General features: G+C 48.9%; 1 protein-coding gene across 1 annotated transcript in view; it reads left to right on the top strand.

Annotated features, from left to right (window-relative positions):
• Nucleotides 1-25,000, top strand: part of RhoGAP93B (MyTH4 and RhoGAP_KIAA1688 domain-containing protein RhoGAP93B) — a 174,831-nt gene that overhangs the window by 10,349 nt on the left and 139,482 nt on the right. The window contains exon 2 of the mRNA XM_080270806.1: nt 11,473-11,671. Within this exon, the coding sequence (XP_080126932.1) occupies nt 11,473-11,671 (199 nt within the window). The remainder of the gene's footprint in view (nt 1-11,472; nt 11,672-25,000) is intronic.

Here is a 25,000-nt window from a genome sequence, read left to right on the forward strand (position 1 = left end):
AAGGCTAGAATCCCAGAGAGTTAATGTTCCCTTCAAGAAAAAAACAAACAAAAGAGAGAGACATTCAAGATCTGCCCTTCCCTACCTCTCATTTTTCTCTCCCTCTTCCTCTCATTATCTTTCTCCGTCTCTTATCTTCCTCCCTCTCTCTCCTCCTTCCCTCACCCTCCCTCCTCCTTCCTTCCCACTCCTCCCTTCCTTCTTGCCTTTTCCCTTTCCTTCCATTCTTCCTTCCCTCACCTCCCTGATCCTCCATGCCTTCTCCACCTCTCTCCCATCCTTCACCTCCTCCTTCACTTACTTCTTTCCTCCTCCTCCACCTGTTTTCTGTCCTTCCTTCCTTCCTTCACTTGTCTTCCATTGATCTTCTTCCTCTTTCTTCTCTTTCCCTACCACATCTGAAATCTTCCTCTGCTTACTCTTCCTCTTTATCTTCTTCCATCCCAACTCCTCTCCTCCTTCCTTCTTCCTCTACTTCTTCCATCTTCTTCCTCTCTCTCTCTCTTCCTCTTCTCCTCCCCACTCCCTCCTGATCTCTCCCTCTCCTTCGTCTTTCTCCCCCTCCCTCTCTACTCCTTCACCCTCACTTCCTCTTTTTCGTATCTTTCCTCCTCCTCCTCCTCCTCCTCCTCCTCCTCTCTCCCTGATCTTGAGATAATCCTCAGGTCGTGTTGTTGTTGTGGCTCCCTCTCTCTCTCTCTCTCGCTCACTCACTCACTCACACACGCACTCACTCACTCACTCACTCACTCACTCACTCACTCACACACTCACTCTCTCACTCACTCACTCACTCACTCACTCACTCACTCACTCACTCCTTTCTTATTCACTGGTCCTCTTGCTTAATTCCTCTCTTACTCGTTAATTTATATTCTTACTCTATCTTGCTTAGTCACCTTCAACTCTCTCTCTCTCTCTCTCTCTCTCTCTCTCTCTCTCTCTCTCTCTCTCTCTCTCTCCCCGAGCACTCACGAATTAATCATTGCTTACCCTCTTAATTTGTCCCTATTCTTTCTATCTTTTTTCTTACCTCTCTCTTTTTATGTAATTTCCCTCGCACACTCTCTCTCTCTCTCTCTCTCACACACACACACACACACACACACACACACACACACACACACACACACACACACACACACACACACACACACACACACACACACACACACACACACACACACACACACACACACACACACACTCTTACTCACTCACTTACTCACTCAAATTCACTCTCTTTTACTGTCACTCAGGATAAATCTTCTCATATATTCTCACTTTCATTCTCTCACTTTATTTTCTCTCTTAGACTGCTCACTGTTAGTCTAGATTTACTTCTTCCCTTTGTCGATTTATGCCTCTCTCTCTCTCTCTTCTCTCTCTCTCTCTCTCTCTCTCTCTCTCTCTCTCTCTCTCACACACACACACACACACACACACACACACACACAAAACGTCTCTCCTATATATTTATCTATACCGTATCTATCTGTGTCTGTCTGTCTATCTATCTATCCATCCATCCATCCATCCATCCATCCATCCATCTATCTATCTATCAGTCACCTCTCTTTCCGTCTCGTCTCAGTACTAATTCTTCCTCTCTTTCTTCAGGTAAGGGTGACCCACATCTCGAGAAAATCCAGAGATGCTGAGAAGAAGAGACAAGCATCCCTGTGAGATTGGTGTGTATCGTGTTTTCAAGGGATCCGAATGGGCGCCTGGTGGTTGAGTGGATTCAGACGGCCTTAAACCTTTCCCACTCTTCTTGCTGTTAAAAAGGTGCTGGTGTGTGTGTGTGTGTGTGTGTGTGTGTGTGTGTGTGTGTGTGTGTGTGTGTGTGTGTGTGTGAGAGAGAGAGAGAGAGACTTTTAGCAGCATTCCTCGTGCGTATACTAAAGAGCTTGTTTAGATATTGTGCTTGTCGAGTTAGTGTGTGTGTGTGTGTGTGTGTGTGTGTGTGTGTGTGTGTTATTTTTTGCTGACAGATTTGTGTTGTTGGTAAACTCATCAACTGACTTTTCTCTCCCTCCTCCCTCCATCTCTCCCTCTCTTTCCCTCTCCTCCTTCCCTCCCTCCCCTCTCTCTCTCCTCCCCTCCATCTCTCTTCCTTCCCTCCCTGTCTGTCTATCCACCTTTTGCGTCCCTCTCACTCATTTCTGTTCCTTTCATCCTTCTCTCCCCCTCCCTCCCGCCTCCCTCCTCTCCTTTCCTTCCTCTCCTTCCCTCCCTCCCTCCTTCTTTTCTGTCCTCCTCCATCCTTCCCTTTCTAGCTTCCCTCCTTCCCTCCCTCCCTCCTTCTCTCCCCCTCCCTCCCCCGCAGTTCCCCTAAATCTTCCCCTCTCTCTACTTTCCTTCGTACCCTCCCTCCACCTAACGCACTGCCTCCCCTTCTCCTCCCCCCTCTCCTCTCCCCCTCCTCCTCCTCCTCCCTCTTCTTCCCTCACCCCCGCACCATAACCTGCTGTAATACCCACTGCCTCCCTCTCTCTCTCTCTCTCTCTCTCTCTCTCTCTCTCTCTCTCTCTCTCTCTCTCTCTCTCTCCTTTTTCCCCTTCCTCATATTAGTTTCTAATTCCATTCCTCCCTCTTCCTTCCTCCCCTCTCTTCTGATTCCTCCCTTCTCCCCTCCTCCCTCCCTTTCCTTCCTAGTGCCTCTCTCCTCCCTTCTCTTCCTTCCTTTCCCATTTTATCTCCTGATACTGACCCTCCGTCCATATTCCCTCTCTCTTACCCTATCTCCCGGATCAATCTCCCTCTCTCCCTCCCTCCCTCCCTCCCTCTATAACTTCTCCCTCCCTCCATGACCTCTCCCGCCCTCTCATCTTCCCTTCTGCCAGCCTCTCCCATTTATCCCCCCATCCTCCTCTCTCTCTCGCTTTCTCATTTCCTCTCCATTTCCCTCATTTTCCCTTTCTTCCCTCATCTTTTCCCTTCCCTTCTCTCATAATATTTCCCGTGTCTCATTTTAATATATCTCCTTCTTTTCCATTTCGAATTTTCTCTCTTACTTTTTCCTGTCCTCTTTTTTTCCCTCCTTCGCCATCATTCATTCACTGTATCTCTCTTCGTACATTCTATTTTCGTCCCTCTTCCTGTCTTTTTTTGTTGCTCTCCCTCGCTCTAATGTCGTATAATTTCTTCCCTCCTTCCTTCCTTCATTCATTCATTTATTTCCCTCTTCCATTCGTCTTGTCTTCCTCTTGTCATCTTTCTCCTTCCCTCCTTCATGTCATTCTCCATCCATCGACTATCCCTCGTTTCTATTCTGTTTTCTTATCGTTCATTTCCTCCCCGTTTTATCTTCCCTCCCACCTCGTCTGCCTATATTTCTCCTTTTCACTGCCTCTTTCCTCCCCTTCCCCTCCCATCTTCCCCTCCCTCTCTCCCTGTTTCCTCCTCCCCCCATCTGTTATTGTACTCTTCCAGCCTCTTATATAAATATCTCCTCTTCCTCTTCCTTTTCCTCTTCTTCGTCTCCCCTTCTTCCACCACGTGTCCTCTTCCCTCCCCACCACCTCCTCATCCCCACCTTCCCATTCTCTTCGATCCTCTTCTCTCTTCCTCTTCCCCCTCCCCCTACTGACCCTCCGACTAACATAAACAGAATCCTGCGGTCGCTACCACTGACCCCTCCCCCCCACTGTCCCCCCAAACACTCAGCCCCCTCCACCTCCACCCTCCAATCGACCCCATCCACCTGCCCCCTCCAACACCCCTCCAACCCCCCTCTACACAGTCCCTTTCATCTCTCCTCTCCAACTGCCTCCCATCCACATACCGCCCCCCTCCAAAATTCCCCTCCAACTCCCCCCCATCCCTAGATAACCCCCTCCTCCACCTCATCCACTCCCACCACCCACCACTTCATTCCACTCCTCCCTCCCACAGTCTCCTCTTTTAATCCTGCCCTCTCTCCCTCCCACCCAGCCACATCTCCCCCTCCACCTTCTCCACATTCACCCACCACTCCAACCTTCGATCCACACACCCACATTGTCCCCATTTCATTCTCTTCCATACCTTACTCTCTCCACTTCATTCCACCCCATCCTCCACATCATATGCTCCCTCCCCACGCCTCATACCACTCTCTCTCACCTTTCCTACCCTCTCCCATTCCTCTCAGTCTTTCCTGCCTCTCCTTCCCTCACCCATCTCCCCCCCATCCTCCCACATCTCTCCCCTGCCCTTCCTCCCCAGCCTCTCTTCCACCCAGTCCACTTTCACCCAGTCCACTTTCACCCTTCCTTACCCTTCCTTCCACCATATTCCTCTTCCTCCTCCACTTCTCCTTCTCCACCTGTATTGCTGTATCCTGTCCACTCCCCTCCACCTTCCTCCCCATACAGCCTCATTCCTACCCTCCCATCCCCTCCTTCCCCTCCCTCCCTGCCCTTCCACTCTCCCACCCACCCCTTCCACTATCACGTTCCTCTCACAGCAAGGCACGTCTCCCCACCACTCCCTCCATCCCTCCAATCTACCTCTCCCTTTCTCCCTCCAAACCTCCCCCTATCAGCCCTCCTCCCTCCCATCTTCTGTTTATCTCCCCCATCCTCTTTCTCTTCACCCCATCCCCTGTCTGTCTCTCCCTCAATATTTTTCCTTCCATCACTCCTTCTATTTCTTCCTTTTCCTCTCCTCCCTCCTCTTCATCCTCTTCCCCTTCCTTCCCTTTCTCCCTCCCCTTCTTCCCTACCGCCCATCTTCACCACACCCCTTTCAAGCCTTACTCCGCCCAGTCACGTTCTTCCTCCCCTCCACCCTGCCTCCACCCACGCCCGCCCAGTCATTCATAGCCCTTCCACTCAGGCGAATCCCACCCACACCCTCTCTTCCACATTCCACCCACCTTAACCAGAACACCCACACCCACACTTCTACATCCCATCACACCCACATCCCACCCACCTCATCACACCCACTCCCATACATTCACATCACTTCCACCCACCCATACTTCCACATCACTTCCACCCACCCATACTTCCACATCCCTCCCATCCACCCAACACCCACACCCCCACAGTGACATTACGCCCACATATACCTACCAGCACCCTCCCTGATCACACATACACCCAGCCACACACACTTTCCCACCCATATACTACCCACCCACATCCACTCTCTCACCCATATTCCACCCACCCACACCCACTCCTCCGCCCATATTACACCCACCTACACCCACTTTCCCACCCACTCACACAATCCCCAAACCCACATCTCCACCCACTTCAATCATATCCATACTCACTTAACTTATATCTTCTCCACCCACTGCGATCACACCCGCATTCACACCAGCCCCCACCCTCACTCCCACCCTCACCCCTCCCACCCACACCCCGCCCACGCCCACGCCCTCTTCTTTATTCACACTTGTCAGCCCATCTCAATCTTTTTATTTCCTTCATCAGTGTCTAATTATCGCTTGTCATGTTTAGTGGAAGGACCCTCTGTTATCATCATCATCATCATCACTATCACCATCATCATCGTCATCCTTATCATCATCATCATCTTCATCATCCTTATCACCATCCTCCTCATCATCATCCTTATCACCTTCTTCATCACCATCATCATCATCATCATCATCATCATCATCATAGTCACCATCATTGCCATCATCAGCATCCTTGTTCCATCAATATCATCATTATCATCACCTTCATTATCACAGTCACCTTCACTTGCATCATCTTCACATCACTCTCCGTCACTGTCATCATCGTTGTCACCGTCATCACTCATTCTCACAGCATCATTTGTCACCACCATGCCTTGTCGCTATCATCATAATCATCATTCCCCCTGTCATCATCATCTTCACCACCATCATCATATCTGTCATCACCACCACCATCACTGCTCGTTGGTGGTGATGAGGTGAGGGTGGTGGTGGTGAGGAATGTGGGGGTGAGAGAGGGCATTGTGTGGTGAAAAGGGGGGAGGGATTGGAGAGGGAGGGAGAGGATAGGGGTGGGGAGAGAAGTGAGAGAGGAGGAGGGGTGTTGTGTGCGAGAGAGGGGGGGAAAGGGAGGGAGGGAGGAAGAAAGGGGGAGGGGTGGGAGAGAAAGAAAGAAAGAAAGGGGGAAGGGAGGGAGAGAGGAGAGAGGGGTGAGGGGAGGGAGAGAGAGGGGGAGGGAGAGGGAGGGAAGGGATTGAGGGTGTGAGATGAATTGAAAGGATACGTGTTTGGAAGCAAGACAGATACAATGAGGAGACAAGAGGAAGAGGAAGGAGGTGAGGCGGTCAGAAAGAGGAAGAGGAAGGATGTGGGAGAATGAGAGGTGAAAAAGAGGAGTGGAGGGGTAAAGATGAGGAACGAGAGGGAAAAATAACATTGGAGATAAAAGAGATAATACTAGGATTCAGACAGAGAGGAGACGAGAGAACAGAGAGAAGGCAAAGTGTAAAAGAAGAAGAGTGGAGAGGAAAAAGACTTAAGAAGAGCGGGTGGTGTAATGTGAAGTGCTTAGCAAAGAGAGAAATAGACAAGAAAGAAGATGTAAAGGAGAGAAACTGAATTTGGAGAGGAAGAGAACAGGGGAAGAAATAATCAGACGCGAATGTGAGATGAGGGGCGGCGAAGGGAAGGTGAGGGAGAAGGAAGGAAGGGAAGAGAAACTGAGAGCGTAGGGAGTAGGAAAGCAAGGTAGATGGAGGAAAAGGAGAAAGAAGAGTAGAAACACTGAGAGAAGATGTCGAGGAAGAAAGAGGGGGTGATAAAGAGGAAAAAGAAGTTGCAAGAGATTTCGAGAGAGGAGAGGGATGAAGGAAGAAAGTGGAAGAGAATAGTAAGAAGCTGTAAGAGAAGGAATGAGAGAGGTAGGAAGATAAACAGCATGTGAAGGAAAAGGTAGGGAATATTTCTGGAAGACTTGAGGTGTATTGACGCATTGCAGGATAATCAGAGTGAGCAATGGTTCGTTCACCTTAACCTGGCCCAGATTTTCGTCCTTTTGCAGCATATATCACGTAACTCAATGTCCTAATAAGACAGTAATACATCTCTTTTTTCCTTCCATAGCAGGTCTTCTTAACCAGCATCATATTCTGGTTGTAGTGTTTACGACTCAGCATTCGAGATGAAGAGATAGCAGATTTAGGCCAGGGGTAAAGAAGAGTATAGTAAAGTTACCCCCTTCAGGCTGTGGACGTCTTATCATATATTACTTGTAGGTAGTTTGGTTTCAGTATAACCTGGAAGACATCTGGTTACAGGTTAATGAAGGCTGTATCAAACACCTGCCCTTTGGAGAGTCTACCTGTAGCTCAATATAACACGCTGAAGATAGCATAAATAAAGACATCATTGGGCTGAACTGGTAATATATCTAATCTAGTGGCATGTTTTAAGAGTAGGATGGAGAGAAGTAAGGTAAAGGTGGGGCCTCGAAGCGCTTAACCCCGGTGCTCATCTTTGTAACCTAACTTCTCTTCCACATTGCTATACTTTGCCTGCCATACCTTACTCTCCTCCTGTATGTTACTGTTGCACACTATGCCCATTTTGCGGAGACTTATTGCGACCACGACTATCGATCCACCTCAGTACGATAAACAGAGGGTGAGTGAACGACAATTTCTGAAACTTAGTGATGCGCTCTACGGAATCCAGCCAGTTTTTCGGGATAATGCGTAATAGTTTCATAATGTTTCGTAGGATAAATCGCAAAGGAAGAGGAGTTACCGTACCAAGTCTCCCCCACCAAGAATATTGTCTGAAGGCACTCCCCCGCCCACCACTTCCTCCGTTATGTCCTGTTGGAAGAAAGATATAAAAACTACCAAGACAGAGAGAGAGAGAGAGAGAGCTTTGTTAGGGAAAGAGTGAGAGTATGAAGGCTGGAAGGAAAGAAGGGAGAGAGAGAGAGAGAGAGAGAGAGAGCTATGTTAGGGAAAGAGTGAGAGTATGAAGGCAGGAAGGAAAGATGGGAGAGAGAGAGAGAGAGAGAGAGAGCTTTGTTAGGGAAAGAGTGAGAGTAGGCAGGCAGGGAGGAAGGGAAGTGAGAGAGAAGAGAGAGAGAGATGGAGGGGGAGGAGGAGGAAGGTGAGTGAGGGAGGGGTAAGATAAAGGAATGGAAGGAGGGGAGGTAGGGGGAGGAAGGAGGAAAGGAAGAGAAGAGGGAGGGAGGGGAGAGAAGAGGGAGGGAGGGGAGAGAAGAGGGAGTGAGGGGAGAGAAGAGGGAGGGAGGGGAGGGGAAGAGTCATTACCGGAGAGAAAAGTTTCCACTGTTCCTTTTTTCCCCTCTTCCCTCCCCCTCCCCTCCCTCCCCCCTTCCCTCTTCCCTCCCCCTCTCTCCATCTTCCTTCACCTTCCTCCAGGCTGCCCATATATTTCCTCCCTTTCCTCCCTGTCTCTCTGTCTTCCTTCCCTTCTTCTTCTCTCATCCCTTCCTTTCTTTCTCTTAATTCCCCTTCCTGTTCTTTCTCTTCACTTCCTTTCTCTTCTCTCTTCCCTTCCCATGCCATTCCTTCCTCTTCTCTTCCTCACTCGCTACCTCCCCTTCCTGGCCTCCTCCCTCCCTTCCTTCCCTTTCTCGCCTCCTTTCCTTCCCTCTTTCTCCTCCCTTCCTGTTCCCTCTCTCTTTCCTCCCTTTCTTCCTCTCCTCCTTCCACTCCTTCTCTCTCTTTCCTCCTTGCCCTCTCTAACCTCTCTTCCCTTCTTTTCTTTTCACTAATTTTCCCATTCCTTCTCCCTTTTTTTTTCTTTCTCTCCCTTTCATCCATTTCCTCCCTAAATAAACTCTCAATTCTCTCTCTATCCCCTCTCGATCCCCTCTCATACAGTCCCCTCCATTTCCCCTCTCATACAGTCCCCTCCATTTCCCCTCTCATACAGTCCCCTCCATTTCCCCTCTCATACAGTCCCCTCCATTTCCCCTCTCATTGTTTTTTTCACTTTTCGTCTCTCTCTCTCTCTCTCTCTCCATTTTGTTTCCCCTTCTCCCTCCATCTTCCCTCCCGTCTTACTCCCCTCTCCTCCCCTTCCCTCCCCCCGTCTCACTTCCTGTCCATATCCGCATTGGGAGGGAGGCAGGGAGGGAAGGAAGGAGAGAGAGAGAGAGAGAGAGAGAGAGTATGGTCACTGGGGAGGGGTGAGGAATGAGGGGAGAAGAGATACGGTTAACGAGAGAGGGGAGGGGAGGGGAGGGGAGGGGAAGAGAGGTAAGGGTGAGGGGAGGGAGAAGAGAGTTGAGGGGAGGGGGACTCTGGGAGGGGAGTTGGATCGACTGAGGGTAGAGGGGAGGGGTGAGAGTTGAGAGGAAGGGGAGAAATAAGGGGAAAGACGTAGGGCGATGGGGGAGAGAGGGTGATGGGTAAGGGGAGGAAAGGAGGGGGTTGGATGAGGGGTGAGGGGGTAGAATGGGAGATGGGGGGGGGGAAGGGGAGAGAGAGGATAGGGGAGGAAATGATAGTATATTGAAGGACGGGGTGAGGGTGATGATGGGGGCGAAGGAGAGGGCAGGGGTAGGGTTAGGGTGGGATGAGGGGTAGATTGAGGTGTGGGGCGAGGGATAGGGTGAGGTGTGGGGTGAGGGATAGGGTGGGGTGTGGGGTGAGGGGTAGAGTGAGGTGTGGGTTGAGGGATAGGGTGAGGTGTGGGGTGAGAGGGTGGGGTGTGGGGTGAGGGGTAGGGTGGGGTGTGGGGTGAGGGATAGGGTGGGGTGTGGGATAGGGTGAGGTGTGGGGTGAGGGGTAGGGTGGGGTGAGGGATAGGGTGGGGTGTGGGGTGAGGGATAGGGTGGGGTGTGGGGTGAGGGATAGGGTGGGGTGTGGGGTGAGGGATAGGGTGGGGTGTGGGGTGAGTACATATAATAAGTCATAGTGCCCCATGAGGAGGTTGTTTGGTGGGGTGGAACTAATTACACTGAAGATCTAACTTATGTGCTTGCCAGGAAAGAGGTAGGGGTTGAAGACAGAGTGAGGGGTGGGGGTGAGGGGTGGAGTGAGGGGTGAGGGGTGAGGGGAGGGGTGAGGGATTGGGGGGACCGTCTTGGCAACAGGCTAGACAAGGCTTCTCTCTCTTCCAGCCCGCGTGGCGGCCTTCTGTTGTCTTGCCTCACCCCGCCCTCATCCTTGCCCTGTACCCCAACTATCGCCCCTCACCCCAGCCCTCCCCCACCTTTGCACCTCACCCTTCACACCCCTGCCCCCCCAGTCCGCCCTCACCCCTGTCACCTGTACAGCAGCCCTCACCCCTCACCCCGGTCTGTTTTTACTTCTGCATTCCTATTTTTGTATGCCACCCCTACACCCCACCCCACTGTCCTGCACTCCAGCCCTCACCCCTCCCTCTCTGCTCCCCAGCCCGCCCTCAGCCCCACGCCCCAGCCCTCATTACCACATCACGCCCACACACTTACACTCCATTCCCAAGCACAGCATCCTTCCCTCACTGCCCCAAAATTGCTTAGTCAGACCATCACTTTCACCCCTCACCCCCGACCCTCTCATCCCAGCCCTCACCTGTGCAAGTAGCCCAAAGCAATTAGCCTCACTCACCTGGATGCTCACCTGTCAGCCCTCTTCATGCCACTCACCTACCCACCTACTCCTCACTTACCCCTAGACACTGCTGGCCACTCCCACCCCCTTATTTCTAGACTCCCCCACCCTCATATATTTCCATGTCTCCCTCATCCCCTTGTCATTGTAGTCTCCCTCACCCCCATATACAGTATTTGTAGACTCCCTCACCCCCTTATATTTTTACTCCCTCACCCCTTATATTGACATCCACACCTCAGCTGGACTCCCTCACCCCACTACATATCCAGTCACCCTCACGCTACCAGCCATTTCCATATCTTTCTTTGTGCTCCCCCGTATGGTACTGGAGAGGGATGCCTTCACGTGATGGCACAGATATGACCCGGCCGGTGGAACTGCCTGATTAAACAAACCTGCCTCAGTGCCCTCCATATCCCCCCAAAAGAGATGGATAGGGGACTTCGGAGGACAGACAGAAAATTATACAGTCCTTTTACCGTAACGTGGTCCAGATGTTTGTTCTTTTGCGGCTTATTTCACGTAGCTCAGTGACAGGATAAGACAAAACTGTGGCTCTACGTTCTCTCCATGGCTCTTCTTCGTGACTAGCACCATATTCTAGTGTTATATGTATTGTTACACCTCAGTTTTCAAGATGGAGAGATGGCAGTCACAGGCCAGGTTAGTGTGAAAAAACGCATCCTCACCTTTATTACACCCATATTTCCTCTGTATTCCCCTGCCTGATGAATCCCTCAGGTTTCCGCACTGACAGACTCACTCCCTCCCTCACTAACCCCCAATACCCTGATTACCACAGCGATATGCCCATCCCAGCCTCGATGCACAATTAGGTCACGTACTGGGGTTAGTCTTGAGGAGGCAGTGATGTGAAGACGACAAGCAGGCTGGGTGAACACAGTGGTAGCATTGATGCGTGCACTGTTGCGACACCAGACCCCCGCAACACACCCTTGCTACACACCCCTGCAAGCACCCCCCTACAACACCCCCCTGGAAACATCCCTCTACAACACCCCCCTGCAAACATCCCTCTGCAACACCCCCTGCAACACCAAGCCCCCTGCAACCTCTCCATGCAACACTCCCCTGCAACACCCTCCTGCAACACAGAGAGCCGCTCCACTGTTGCAGCGTGAGAAATGACACAGCACCTTACCTTGAATTGTACTCTGTTTTCGTGTAAGATTCTTTTTTTTAATGGTTACTGAACACATGCAAAATTGTACTCTGTTTTCATATGCTGTTACACTATTATTATTATTATTATTATTATTAGTAGTAGTAGTAGTAGTAGTAGTAGTAGTAGCATTGTTTGTATTATTTTGTGATTATTATTGTTTTTATTATTTTTTTTATTATTATTATTATTATTATCATCATCATCATCATCATCATCATCATCATCATCATCATCATCATCATCATCATCATTATTATTGCAGAGCACATTATGAAGAATTGTACTTTATTTACACGACTCCCTTTCTTTATTAATCACAGAACACGCTAGGAACAAGTTGACCCTCTCCACACACACACATCTTTTCCTTTTTCATTTTCAACTCCTTGCAGAACACATTATGGAGAACTGTATATTTGTTCACTTATATATCTAGCCGGGTCTTTCAAATAAATCAGATATTCACAGATTTTTAAAGGAAATATTGAGGGAGGTTCTGTGTTACGTATTATTGTATTGTAAATGTTTTCACTTGTAGCTCTTTCGTTCTGTTAATAGCCTCTGTCTATTTTGAGAAAGAGGGGAAGGTGAGTCAACGATGAGGGGAAGGCGAGAAACAGGTGTGTGTTGGAGAGGAGAAGGGTGAAGGGCGAGATAGGGTGAGGGAAAAGGGATCGGGATTGAGAAAGGGTGAGGGCTGGGAAAGGGTGAGGGTGGAGAAGGGTGAGAAACAGTGAGGGTGGGGGAGGGGGAGGGGGAAGGCGGGGAAGGGAGAGGGTGGAGAAGGGCGAGGGTGTGGTAGGGTGTTGAAGGGTGAGGGTGGGGGAGGGGAAGGGTGATGGCGTGAGTGGGAAAGGGTGAGGGTGTTGAAGGGTGAGGGCATTGGAGGAATACAGGGAGAGAAATAAGGGTAGGCATTAAGTTGGGTGGGGAGAGAGAGAGAGAGAGAGATCTGCTATTACGAGATGGTGATGGGAGAGGGTTGAGAAGGAATAGTAGTAGTGAGATGTGAGACAGGGGACAGTGAAAGAAGGTGGAAAAGGAAGTGTGATGTAGTGTGCATAGTGTGTGGTGAAGGGGAGGTTAGCGTGAGTTTATTTGTGCTGAAGTGAAAATATAACTAGTGCTTGAGAGAGTGTGAGAGTGAATACAGAGTGAGAGTGAGTACAGTGTGAGGTATTATGAGAGTGAGGCGTGAGTGTGCATGTGGGAGCGTAATGAGGCGGTGAGAGTGTGTGTGTGTGTGTGTGTGTGTGTGTGTTTGTGTGTTTGTGTGTGAGTATGGACATTGAGAGAGCGTGAGATGGGTATAAGAGTGAAGACTGCATTTGATTAAGAGTGAGATGGGAAGCTGTGGCACTGAAGGCAGAGTGAGAGAGTGCGTGGGCTGGTGTAAGAGTGTGTTAGGTTGTTTGAGAGCAAAGACAGTGAAGAAGCTTGAGAAGGGTATAGGCGTGAAGACAGTACGTGTGGTGATGTGAGAGTGAAATGTAACTGAGAGTGCGTGAGGGAGTGTAAGACTGCGTGTGGTAATGTGGAGTGCGTGAGGGAGTGTGAGAGTGCGTGAGGGAGTGTGAGAGTGCGTGAGGGAGTGTGAGAGAGTGTGTGAGAATCAAGTGACAGGGAAGGTTATAATGATCGGTTCCTTTACCACAGCGTCCGGCCTTGGTGTTTCCGGACATATGCTAATGATCACACACACACACACACACACACACACACACACACACACACACACACACACACACACACACACACACACACACACACACACACACACACACACACACACACACACACACACACACACACACACACACACACACACACACACACACACACACACACACTATAATCCTCTCACCTATAAACTTAAATCTCGTAAACTGTTCCATCCTCCTTCCTAATCATGCAACTTTCAGAAACTCAATTTAGGTTGTGGAATTCAGATGCTTTAACACTAACAGGAATTATATTATTTTGGTTCATCGGTCCTTGCTTTCATAGTCACACTCACCTGGTCTTGAAATGTAATCCTGTAATCTGTTTCTTCGTCTGTGGTGATGATGGAACCCTTTCTCTTGGAGTCTGAGGAAGTTATAGAGCTAGGAAGATATTTTTACATTTATACTACTATTATACCTGCCACGAGAACACTATGGTACATGAATTTTCGACGCAGTAGCTATTGTTATTCTTAAGCTTATTTTATTTTTCGTCAGCGCAAAATCCAGTCTGAAAGAAAATACAAATGATTATGTTAAAGCTGTCTAAGAATGTTTTGCAGGCGGAACTATATAAACAGGTCGAAAGATGTAAGAGAAGGTTTTCTAAGACATTTTTGTTTTTTTTGGCATTTTTTTGTAGTAAAGTAGTGATGAAGGATTATACGTTATACTGACACACAGATTGGTAGATTGGTAGGCAGATGAACAGAGAGTGAGAGTTAAAAATGCTACAACAAAACAGTTAATATACGCTTTTCCATAAACTTTTCCTGTTCACAGTGTAGGAGTGATAAAAACTATCTATCTATCTATCTATTGCCAGACGCCTCAATCCCGTTTGGGGTGGCCACAAACAAATCGCCTCCAAGTCGCCCTGTCCCTCCCCATTTCACTCCCCTGCTCCCAACTCACACACCCCTCTCTCATATACCTTTCCACCCCATCCCTCCATCTCATCCTCGGCCTCCCCAGTCGTAGTCACCATTTTAAACATTTACAGTGCTGTCGTTCTTGCTTGTTCTACCCTCTGTTCGTCCTCACTTTCATTTCTGTAACCCACCCGTCTTTACTTTTTCTTACATTTGTCTTCTAAGTCTTTCCCATTCTTCTTGTTTCCTCAGCACTCATTCCTTCCTCCTCATCCTTTACTCCCTCCCTCTAACCCACCCTTCATATTTTCTTCTTCCATCTATATTCTCTGTCTTTCAAATTCTCCTTCCATCCTTACTACTAATCCATTCCTGTTCTTCCTTTCCTCCTTTTCTAACTCATTCTTCGGTATTTTTTCTTTCATCTGTTTCCTCCGTCTTTCCCATCCTCCTTCCATCGATGCTACTGATGTCTTTCTGTCGTCACACCTCACCTCCCTCCACCTTCCAACCGCTGTGTGGAGTCGATGTGTTTATGTGCTGCTGCTACTGCTAACTGCTGAAGTGCCTGCTGACTGATTGGGTGATGGTGCCAGTGGTGTATGTGCAGTTCCAAGTGGTCCTGTGTGTGTTTGTGCGTGTGTGTGTGTGTGTGTGTGTGTGAGAGAGAGAGAGAGAGAGAGGGGGGGGGGAGAGAGAGACCAGAAGACCTTAGAAGTTGGACAGTACACCAGTTTGTTTATGTGTTGCCACCATAAACTGCCCAAGTACAGGTCCCTGATGACAATGTACGTGGGTGTGTCAGTGTGTAGGTGGGTGAGTCAGTGTGTAGGTGGGTGTGTCAGTGTGTAGGTGGGTGTGTCAGTGTGTAGGTGGGTGAGTCAGTGTGTAGGTGGGTGTGTTTGCAGTTCCAGGTGGCTCCCCCCCCCCTTCAGTGATGATGTCAGTGGGATTGGGATGGGTTTGTTCTCAGTGATGTCACGCTGGTCCTTGAAGTCAGTGGAATTGTTTATTTGTGTGTGTGGACGGTGCTGGGAGAGAGAGAGAGAGAGAGAGAGAGAGAGAGAGAGAGAGAGAGAGAGAGAGAGACTGTACGTAGGAATAGGTAGAAAGGGGAGGAGAGAGGTAGGTAAAGCAGTAAATGAGAGGTAGTTGAAATAATTGTTTGTGTGTGTGTATGTGTGTGTGTGTGTGTGTGTGTGTGTGTGTGTGTGTGTGTGTGAGAGAGAGAGAGAGAGAGAGAGAGAGAGAGAGAGGTGAGAGCAAAAAACGGCTACCGCTTCTAATAAAATCAAGGAGCTTTACTAATGAGGTACATAAATCCCTTTGGCAGCCTAACTTTGCCTTCTTATATTGAGAGAGAGAGAGAGAGAGAGAGAGGACATGACATTTGTGTATGCTTGTGTGTGGGACGGATTAACAGATAAGAGTGATGAGAAGAGGCAGAGAAAATGAGGAAGAGAGAGAGAGAGAGAGATTGGTTACGTTTGTGTGTGTTTGTGAGATAGATAGATAGATAAGGATGATGAAGAGAGAGGAAAGGAAATGAGTAAGAGGAGATGAGGGAAGGGAATGACACAGCGTGGGAAAGATGGGTAGGATACATTATGCAGATGTGGGAAAGGGTGTAGGGGAGGGGGTGGGGGAGGGACGGGGTTTAGGGCAGGGATGGGTAAGGTGGGGGAGGAAGGTGATGGGAGGGGAGAGAAAGAGTGTAGGGTAGCGTAACGGAGGGGTGAAGAGGGAGTACAAAGTATAAAGGAATACAAAGGTAACCAAACAGCAACAGACCTTATGGTCCATTCGAGGCTGTTTGTTACAGAGTAGACTATGACTACGAGATCTAACTTTATATGCTGAAGGATAAGGATGGTAAAGCAAGAAGGGTTCCCCCACCTCCAAACCCTGCAGTTAAAACTGGTAAGAAAAAGTGAGAAAAACCACCATGCAACATGGAAAAACTGACATGGAAATTTCATAGGAAAGACTGAAAAGGAAAAACTACATTCTGTAATACATTATCAATAAGCTACCAGTATGAATAACCTGAAAGAGAAAGTAGTAAAGTACAATGAATTAGTGAATAAATAAACAACTAATGCATGTCGCTATGTACGGGTACGTTCAGTTGACGGGGCGTCTGCCGATACAGCGTGGAAATTGCACAGTGCACAGTGTGGATGTTCAAGGGTGGTGCGGCAGCCTTGCCTGGCGCTGTTAAGGTAGGCAGCAGTCAATCAGGCCCCAGCTCCGTTCATTCCACTGAGACTAGGAACTTTCCCATGCAGGACAAGCACACAAGTCACCTCCTGAAGCAGTGACCCCTGGTACATTAAAAAAATCCCTATGGTGGCCACTTAACTAACAGGGACCCTCAGTGATCCACAGCCCATCACAGGTCGAAAGTATGAGTAGTGACCGTTAACTCAGGGCTATCTGTGCATATAATATATTTACATTAAATAAATTGATCCAGGGTCTTAAAAAATAAAAATTAAACATACACAAGTGTTTTATTCAGGAGTAAACATATTAAGATGGGGGTTAGACAACAAATACTTATCCAGGCGACCTTTAAAGGTATGTACTGTATTACAATTTACTGCATTGTAGGGCAATTTAATCCATATATTTACAACTCCATTGAAGGAGAAATGCTTAGCTTCATGCGACTGGAATCGTTTGCCAATTATTTTGTGCCCATTGCCTCTAGTATAATTCGAGTGATCAACTGTGAAGTATTTATTGGAGTGATGAGGAGGGAAGGAATGGAAAGGAAGGAAGGGGAGGGGAGAGGAGGGGATGTGGAAGAGGGGAAGATGATAAAAATGGGGAAGGAGGAGGAGGGGACAGGACCTGATGAGAGAGGCTGAGGAAGGGAAGAAGGAGGAGGAGGAAGAGGAGGAGGAGGAACAGGAGCGGGAGATATTGTTGTGGGGTGAGGAGACGGAGAGAAGGTGAAGAGGAAAGTGAAGAGAGAAGGAAGAAAGGGAGGGGAAAGTGGAAGAGGGAGTATGAGGAGTGGCAAGAGGAACAAAGGGAGAGGGCGAGGATTAAATGGAAAGGAGAAGAGGAGGTGAAAGGAGGGAGAGAGAGAGAGAGGGAGAGGAGGATCGAAGAATTAGGTAAAGGAAAACAGTATGAAGTGGGTGCAGCTGGGGAGGGGAAGGTGGGGTGCAGGGGTGGGAGGAGGAGAGGGGATTGAGGATGTGGAAGGGTAGGGAGAGGAGACAGAGTGGAGAGTGAAGGGGAGGGGAGTGAGGGTGGAAGGAGAGGGGAGCGAGGTTGGGGAGGGGAGTGGAGCTGGAACATAGAGGGGGACGATGGTGTGGGGAGGAGGGGAGACAGTGTGTGAAGGTGTGCAGGGGAGGAAAGTGAGAGTGTGGATGGGTGGGGGAGAAGGGGAGGGGAGGAAACCGTGGGGAGGGGAGGGGGGTAGAGAGAAAGGTGGGAGGGAGTACTGTGGTATTGAGGGCAGCAGCTGAGAGTTGATCTGGTGAACCACGGCGCTGGTCACGGCCTGCCAGGGGTCACGGGGGGGGGGGAAGGGGGTCAGGTTGGGGTTGGAGGGGGGGGCGAGGGAAGAGGTAGTAGAAACAGTAAGGCATTATTACTTAGGAGGGGGGGGAGGGAGGGGGCGAGATCCTGCTGGAGATGGAAGGGGGAGGGGGGAGGGGGCCAGGTAGATACAGTTGAGGATTATTACCGAGGAGGAGGGGAGGGGATCAGGGGAGGGGGGGAGAGAGGATCAGTTGGGGTGATAGGAGAGGATCAGTGAGAGAGGATGCGGGGAGGAGGGAAAAAGATAAGAGGGAAGGGAGTGTGGTCAGCGTGTTTTCATCTAACGGAACAGGGACACTACCGTAACTTGCATAATAGTCGTAACTGCATGAAATTTATGAAACCCTTGCATACTAGGGAGGGGGGAGTGAGCTGGGGGGAGGGCAGTCAGATGGTGGGTGACAGAGCGACTTGGAGGCGTTTTGTCTGCGGCCACCCCTTGCGGGATTAGGGCGTCGGGCTATAGATAGATAGATAGATAGCATACTAGTCACATCCACCCTCCAATCTGACTACGCTTGGCCATCAACTGAGCTGTGAAGGTAGGTAAGAGGGGAAAAGGAGGGGAAGAGGGAGAGGGAGAAGAGGGCAGGGGGAGAGTGTAGTGGAGGAGAAAGATAAGAAGGGAGGAGGTAGGAGGGGAGAGAAGATCGCTGAGGAGGTGGTGGAGGGTGAAAGGATAGGGAGAGGCGGAGGGAGGAAGAGGAGAGGTGAGGTGGGCGGGGAGGACCACTTAAAGAAGCTAAGAGGAGATCAGAGAAGGTGTGGAAGTGGGAGGAAAGGTGAAGGCGGGTTGTGGAGAGAGAGAGAGAGAGAGAGAGAGAAGTGAATAGGCTGGAGAGAAAGGGCTTTATTTTTTTATTTCAAAGGGATGGAAGGAAGAGAGAAGAGGTGAGGCAGGTGTAATTAAAAGCTAATGAGTATAGCTTAATGGGGGAGGGAGGGAGGGGAGGGGGGAGTGAGAGAAGGGAGGTGGAAGAGAGGAAGACGGAAAAGTAAGAGAGAGAGAGAGAGGTCATGGCTGTGTGAGTTCAAGGAGGGAGACCAGAAGGGAGGAAAGGAGAGGGATCATGGAGGAGGAAGAAGAGGAGGAGGAGGAGAGGGTGGAGGAAATATATAGAAAGGAGAAAGAAAAATGTGGGGAGAAAATGGGGGAGAATATGGAAAAGGAAGATGAGAGAGGGAAGAAAGAAGGAAAAAAAGATAGTAGGCGGGGAGAAAGAAGAGATGACGGGGGGAGGGGAGGAGGGAAGAAAAGAGGGGAGGAGAGGAGAAGAGAAGAAGAGAGAAGGGAAGAGATGAAGAGGGGAAGGAGGGGAAGAGATATGGAGGGAAAATGATAAGGAGGGAAGAAGAGGAAAGAAGGAAGGAAGGCAGGAAGGGCGAACGTAAGTGAGAGAGAGAGAGAGAGAGAGAGAGTTTAAATAATGTCAGCATTGTGTGTGTGTGTGTGTGTGTGTGTGTGTGTGTGTGTGTGTGTGTGTGTGTGTGTGTGTGTGTGAAGCCTATCTTGTTTATTGCTGTTTTCGTCATATCAGAATTCAACACACGTACAGAGCATATTTCCGCATTCTTTTTATTCATTTATATTAATATTATAAAAAAAAATGGTAAATTGGACTTCTTTTATAACAGATTAATTTCCTTATTAATGAGAGTCCTTGGTGTTTTATTGTGTGTGTGTGTGTGTGTGTGTGTGTGTGTGTGTGTGTGTGTGTGTGTGTGTGTGTGTGTGTTTAGATATCCAGGTGTAGAAAATATGAGTGGGATTTCTTTAATAAAACACGTGTATTGGGATTTCCTTCATTATTATTTAAAACCCAAGTAGTAGGATTAATGCCATAAGTTTTTGGTTAACTAGATGTGTGGATGGTACCGCCTTGCCCATAAATACGGAGAAAATTGGCACATTGGGGTTGTACTGAGGTGAAATATAACACGGCATATCTCCCTGACTGGCGCAGAACTGGGAGGGGGTCAGGGTGAGGGTGAGGGAGGGTCAGGGTGAGTAAGGGAGAAGGAAGGGGTGGGGTGGAGGACGAGGATGAGGTGGTGAGGGAGAAGGAAGGGGTGGGGTGGGGGTGAGGTGGGTGAGGGAGAAGGAAGGGATGGGGGTGGGGGTGAGGGTGAGTATGGGTAAAGAAAAGGGATGAGAAGACGGAAGTAAATGAGAGAGAGAGAGAGAGAGAGAGAGAGAAACCCATTTTCATTTATTATCAATACTAGGATGAGGCTAATGATGGTGATTATGATGTTGATAGTGATGATGAGCATTGTTAATTGACCAGTGGTGGAGGTTGATTGTGTGATGCTGTTATAGTGAGTCAACTTTTGTAAGATGATGATGATGACGATGATGATGATGATGATGATGATGGTGATGATGATGAACACTGTAGACTGACAATTGAGGAAGGTTATTGTGTGTGTGTGTGTGTGTGTGTGTGTGTGTGTGTGTGTGTGTGTGTGTGTGTGTCAGGCTTCACTATAATCTTGTGTTTTGTCCACAGGTGGGTTGTGTGACCGCCTGACATGGGGAGAGTGACATGGGTGACACAGGTAAATACGACGGCTGGTCACGTGAGGCATGCATTCTCTCTCTCTCTCTCTCTCTCTCTCTCACACACACACACACACACACACACACACACACACACACACACACACACACACACACACACACACACACACACACAGAACCAGCCATGGGTCCTATTCTAAGTAGGCTTTAAACATCCCCTAACACCTCTTCCATAGCGATTTGTTTTGCGCATAACACGTCAGACTCCTCATATATGCAACCAGTGTAAACTCTATACGAAAATGAAATAACTCACTGGAAATTCTTAAGGTACAGCATGCAAAATAAATCACTAAGGAAGAGGTGTTAGGAAGCTTCTTGGGTCATCTAGAATACAGCCTCGTGCCACTATGTACAGTCGAGGACTAAAGTTATTCAATCCCGTAAGGAGTGGCCACAAACAAATCGCCTCCATGTCCCCCTGTCCCCTGCCATTTCTCTGCCCAACCCCGAGTTCACACACCCCTCTCCCATATACCTCTCCACTCCATCCCTCCATCTCATCCTTGGTCTCCCCCTCCCTCTCCCCCTCCTCCACCTCACTCACATACCATAAATGATGCTCTTTAATATGCTTTGTCAGGGAGGAGGATGACTGATGTGCTCTGAGTGCGATTAATATGTCACCTCTTATACTTCTCTCATTTTCCTCTGCTGGCTAATATTACTAAGCTGGGAGAGGCGTGGTACATTTCTGTCTGTCTGTCTATCTATTGCCAAACGCCTTAATCCCGTTAGGGGTGGCCACAAACAAATCGCCTCCACGTTTTTCTTCCCGTAAATGATTCTCTGTGGTATGATCCTGCTCCTGCCCCCACCACCGCCGCCGCCACTGCTACTGGATCATCTGAACTTGAACTCGGTGAACTGCTGGCTGAAATTTCCCTCTTACAGTCCACCATCTTCCTTTCGGGGGATAAGGAGTTGATGTTTGTATAATAACTTGGCAGCCTCACTGCCCTGATACATAGGTGCCACCACGTGAAGGCGTCTTTGTCAAGCATTACGTTAATTGGGTTGAAGTGGTTGACCTGTGTGTGTGTGTGTGTGTGTGTGTGTGTGTGTGTACCGGTACATATATGTGTGTATAAATGTGTGTGTGTGTGTGTGTGTGTGTACCGGTATATACTGTATGTGTGTGTATATGCGTGTGTGTGTACCGGTATATATGTATGTGTATGTGTGTGTGTGTGTGTGTGTGTGTGTGTGTGTGTGTGTGTGTGTGTGTGTGTGTGTGTGTGTGTGTGTGTGTGTGTGTGTGTGTGTGTGTGTGTGTGTTCATGTACGTGTGCGTGTGTGTGCGTCCCTCATATTGACTATAAGAGAAATGATCATGTTTTTGTCACACATTTGTCCCGTCATTGGTTTATAGCAAATCGATGTAGAAGACACAAACGAAAAAAATAGCAACTACCCCACCACAGTTATGCCACCTCTACCACACCAACCACACCCCTACCACACCTCCACCACACCAGCCACACCTCTACCACACCAACCACACCCCTACCACACCAACCACACCCCTACCACACCAACCACACCTCTACCACACCAGCCACACCTCTACCACACCAACCACACCCCTACCACACCAACCACACCACTACCCCACCACAATTATGCCAGTTTAAAGTACAAGGCTGTGGTAGTGATGTGATGTGGTGTGGTGGTGTGTGGCTGTGTTGTGCCTAGTGTGGTTGGTGTGGTAGAGGTGTGGGGGTTGGTGTGATAGAGGTGTGGTTGGTGTGATAGAGGTGTGGTAGAGGTGTGGTTGGTGTGGCGCTCAGCTGACGGGAATCAATAGACTCCAGCAAGCGTGGTTCTCTCTCTCTCTCTCTCTCTCTCTCTCTCTCTCTCATTTCCATTTCTCCTTCAGTAACCTCTTATTTTTTCTTTGCCGGTATATTGTCTTTATCTCCAACCTTCCTTTTCTTACCGCTATCCTTGTCTCATTCTTGCCTCTCCTTCAGTTTGCTTAGATCTTGTTTTCCCTTAATATTTCGTTCATTTCTTCACATCCTCTCACTTCATCTCCTATTTCTTCGTCTCTCCTTGGTATTCCTTCGCTGTTCTCTCTCCCATATCTCCAGGCCTTATCTCTCCCTCCCTCTCCTTGTCTCTTCTGTTTCTCTGCTGTTATCATTCTCTCTCTCTCTCTCTCTCTCTCTCTCTCTCTCTTTCACACACACACACACACACACACACACACACACACACACACACACACACCTTAGTCTCCCTCACTTTTATTTTTTACTCGCGTTCCACATTTCTTCGTCTTTTTCCTCTTGTCTTTCTCCTTTCCCGTTTTTTTTCGTACTCTCTGCCTTCCTTTTATGTCACCAAGTAAGACAACTTTTTCAAATTACCTCAGTCTAGCCTTGAAAGTAGTTTAATTTCCCATTTTCTTTCACTTTTTTTTTATACGCTGAGAGACTGATGAGGAGAGTGTATGTGAGTAAGGTGGAGGGGGGGAGAGGGAGGGGGAGGCCAAGGATGAGATGGAGAGATGGAGAGCTACATGAGAGGGGTGGGGGGTGAGCTGGGAGCAGGGCAGTGAAATGGCGGGGGGACACCGACGTGGAGGCGATTTGCTTGTGGCCCCCCCCCCGTATGGGATTAAGGCGTCCGGCAATAGGTAGATAGACAGATTAACCTTTTCCCTTCTCCTCATCTTTCCTTCATGTCTTTCTTTATTTTTTCTTCATTTCCTGTCGTTTCTTCCTCCTCCTTCCCTCTTCCGTCTATTTTTTCCTACCTTCCCTCCCCCCCCCTCCCTCCCACTTCTGATTTTCTTGACGTCTCTCTCTTTCTTCTTTCTCTCGCTTTCTTTTTTCTTTCTTTTTTCTTCCCTGTTATGCCTTTCCTCTTTCTTCCCCTCTCGTTTTCTTTTTTTCTTTTTGTTTTTTCACTCCTTTTGCTCATATTCCATCCTCCTCCTCCTCTTCCTCCTCCTCCTCCTCCTTCTCTCTCTTCCTCTTCCTCCTCCTCCTCCTCCTCCTCCTCTTATTTTTATCTTCTGTGTTTCCTCCCTCACACACATTTCTCGATTCCTACCAGCAGTCTTCCACTCATCTTCCTCTTACCATCCTTTCCTCTTCTTCCCCTTCTTGTCTTCGTCTTCCCCTTTCCCGCTTCCCATCCCTCTCCCTCCCTCCTTCCCTATCCTTCTCTCCTTCCCTTTCCCTCTGTCCTTCCCTCTCCCTCTCTCCATCCTCTCCCTCACCCCTTCTCTTTCCCTGTGTCCTTCCCTCTCCCTCTCTCTCCATCCCTCTCCCTCTCTCTCCTTCCCTCTCCCTCTCTCTCCTTCCCTCTCCCTCTCTCTCCTTCCCTCTCCCTCTTTCCTTCCCTCTCTCTCTTTCCTTCCTTCTCCCTCTCTCTTTCATCCTCCCACTCTCCTTCCCTCTCCGTCTTTCGCTCCTTCCTTCTTCGTCTCTCCTTCCTTCTTCGTCTCTCCTTCCTTCTCCCTCTCTCCTTCCTTCTCTCCCTCTCTCCTTCCTTCTCGTTCCCCAACATTACCTCCGTCTCTCCCCGTTCCTCATAAATTCCTCCTTCCTTCCGTTCCTCTCCTTCCCTCCTTCGTCGCCTCTACTACCTCACACCTTGTCTTCCTTCCTCTTAGTTCCGCTGATATTCCTCTTATTTCTCTTCTTCCTCTTACATGTCCTTCTAGTTTCTCTTCTTCCTCTTATTTCTCCTCTTATTCCTCTTATTTTTCTTCTTATTTTCCTTCTTCCTCTTATTTCTCTTCTTCCTACTTACACTTCTTCCTCTTATTTCTCTTCCTCCTCTTATTTCTCCTCTTCCTCTTTGGTTTTCTGGGTCGTAATTCGGTCAGTCACAAGCCGTATGAGGAAGAGTCGATGGAGAGAGAGAGAGAGAGAGAGAGAGAGAGAGAGAGGATGTGCACACTCATGAACAAAATAAATAATACTTGTTTTGGTACAGCTGTGGAAGAATGGGAAAATTACCTCTTTGGGTAGGGCCTCTCTCTCTCTCTCTCTCTCTCTCTCTCTCTCTCTCTCTCTCCTCCTCCTTCTTCTCTCCCTTTATCTCCTCCCCTCTTACCCTCTTCCTTCCCTCCCTCCATCCCTCATCCTCCTTCCCCCTCCCCTGTGTCTCTCCCTTTCATTCTTTTCCTTTCTCCCTTTCCTTTCCTTGCCCTCTCTCCCTTTCCCCCTATTCCTTTTCCCCTTTCCCTCCCTTCCTCACTTTATTTCTCCCTCCCTTTCCCTTCCTCTCCCCCTCTCTCACTTTCCCCTTATTCCCTTTGCCTCCCTTCCTCTCACTCTTTCTCCCTCCCTCTCTCCCCTTCCCTTTCCCTCACCATCTTCCTTTCCCTTCTTTCCCTTTTCCCTTTCCTTCCTCCCTCCCTCCCCCTCTTCCTTTCCCTTCATTCCCTTTCCCCTCTCCCTTCCTCTCTCCCTCCCCCTTTCGCACCCTTCCTCTCACTCTTTCTCCCTCCCTCTCTCCCCTTCCCTTTCCCTCCCCTTCTTCGTTTCCCTTCTTTCCCTCCCTCCCCTTCTTCGTTTCCCTTCTT

Source organism: Coenobita brevimanus, chromosome 43 (assembly GCF_032717465.1).
Source record: "Coenobita brevimanus isolate Jiangsu-jjx chromosome 43, ASM3271746v2, whole genome shotgun sequence".
NCBI lineage: Eukaryota > Metazoa > Arthropoda > Malacostraca > Decapoda > Coenobitidae > Coenobita > Coenobita brevimanus.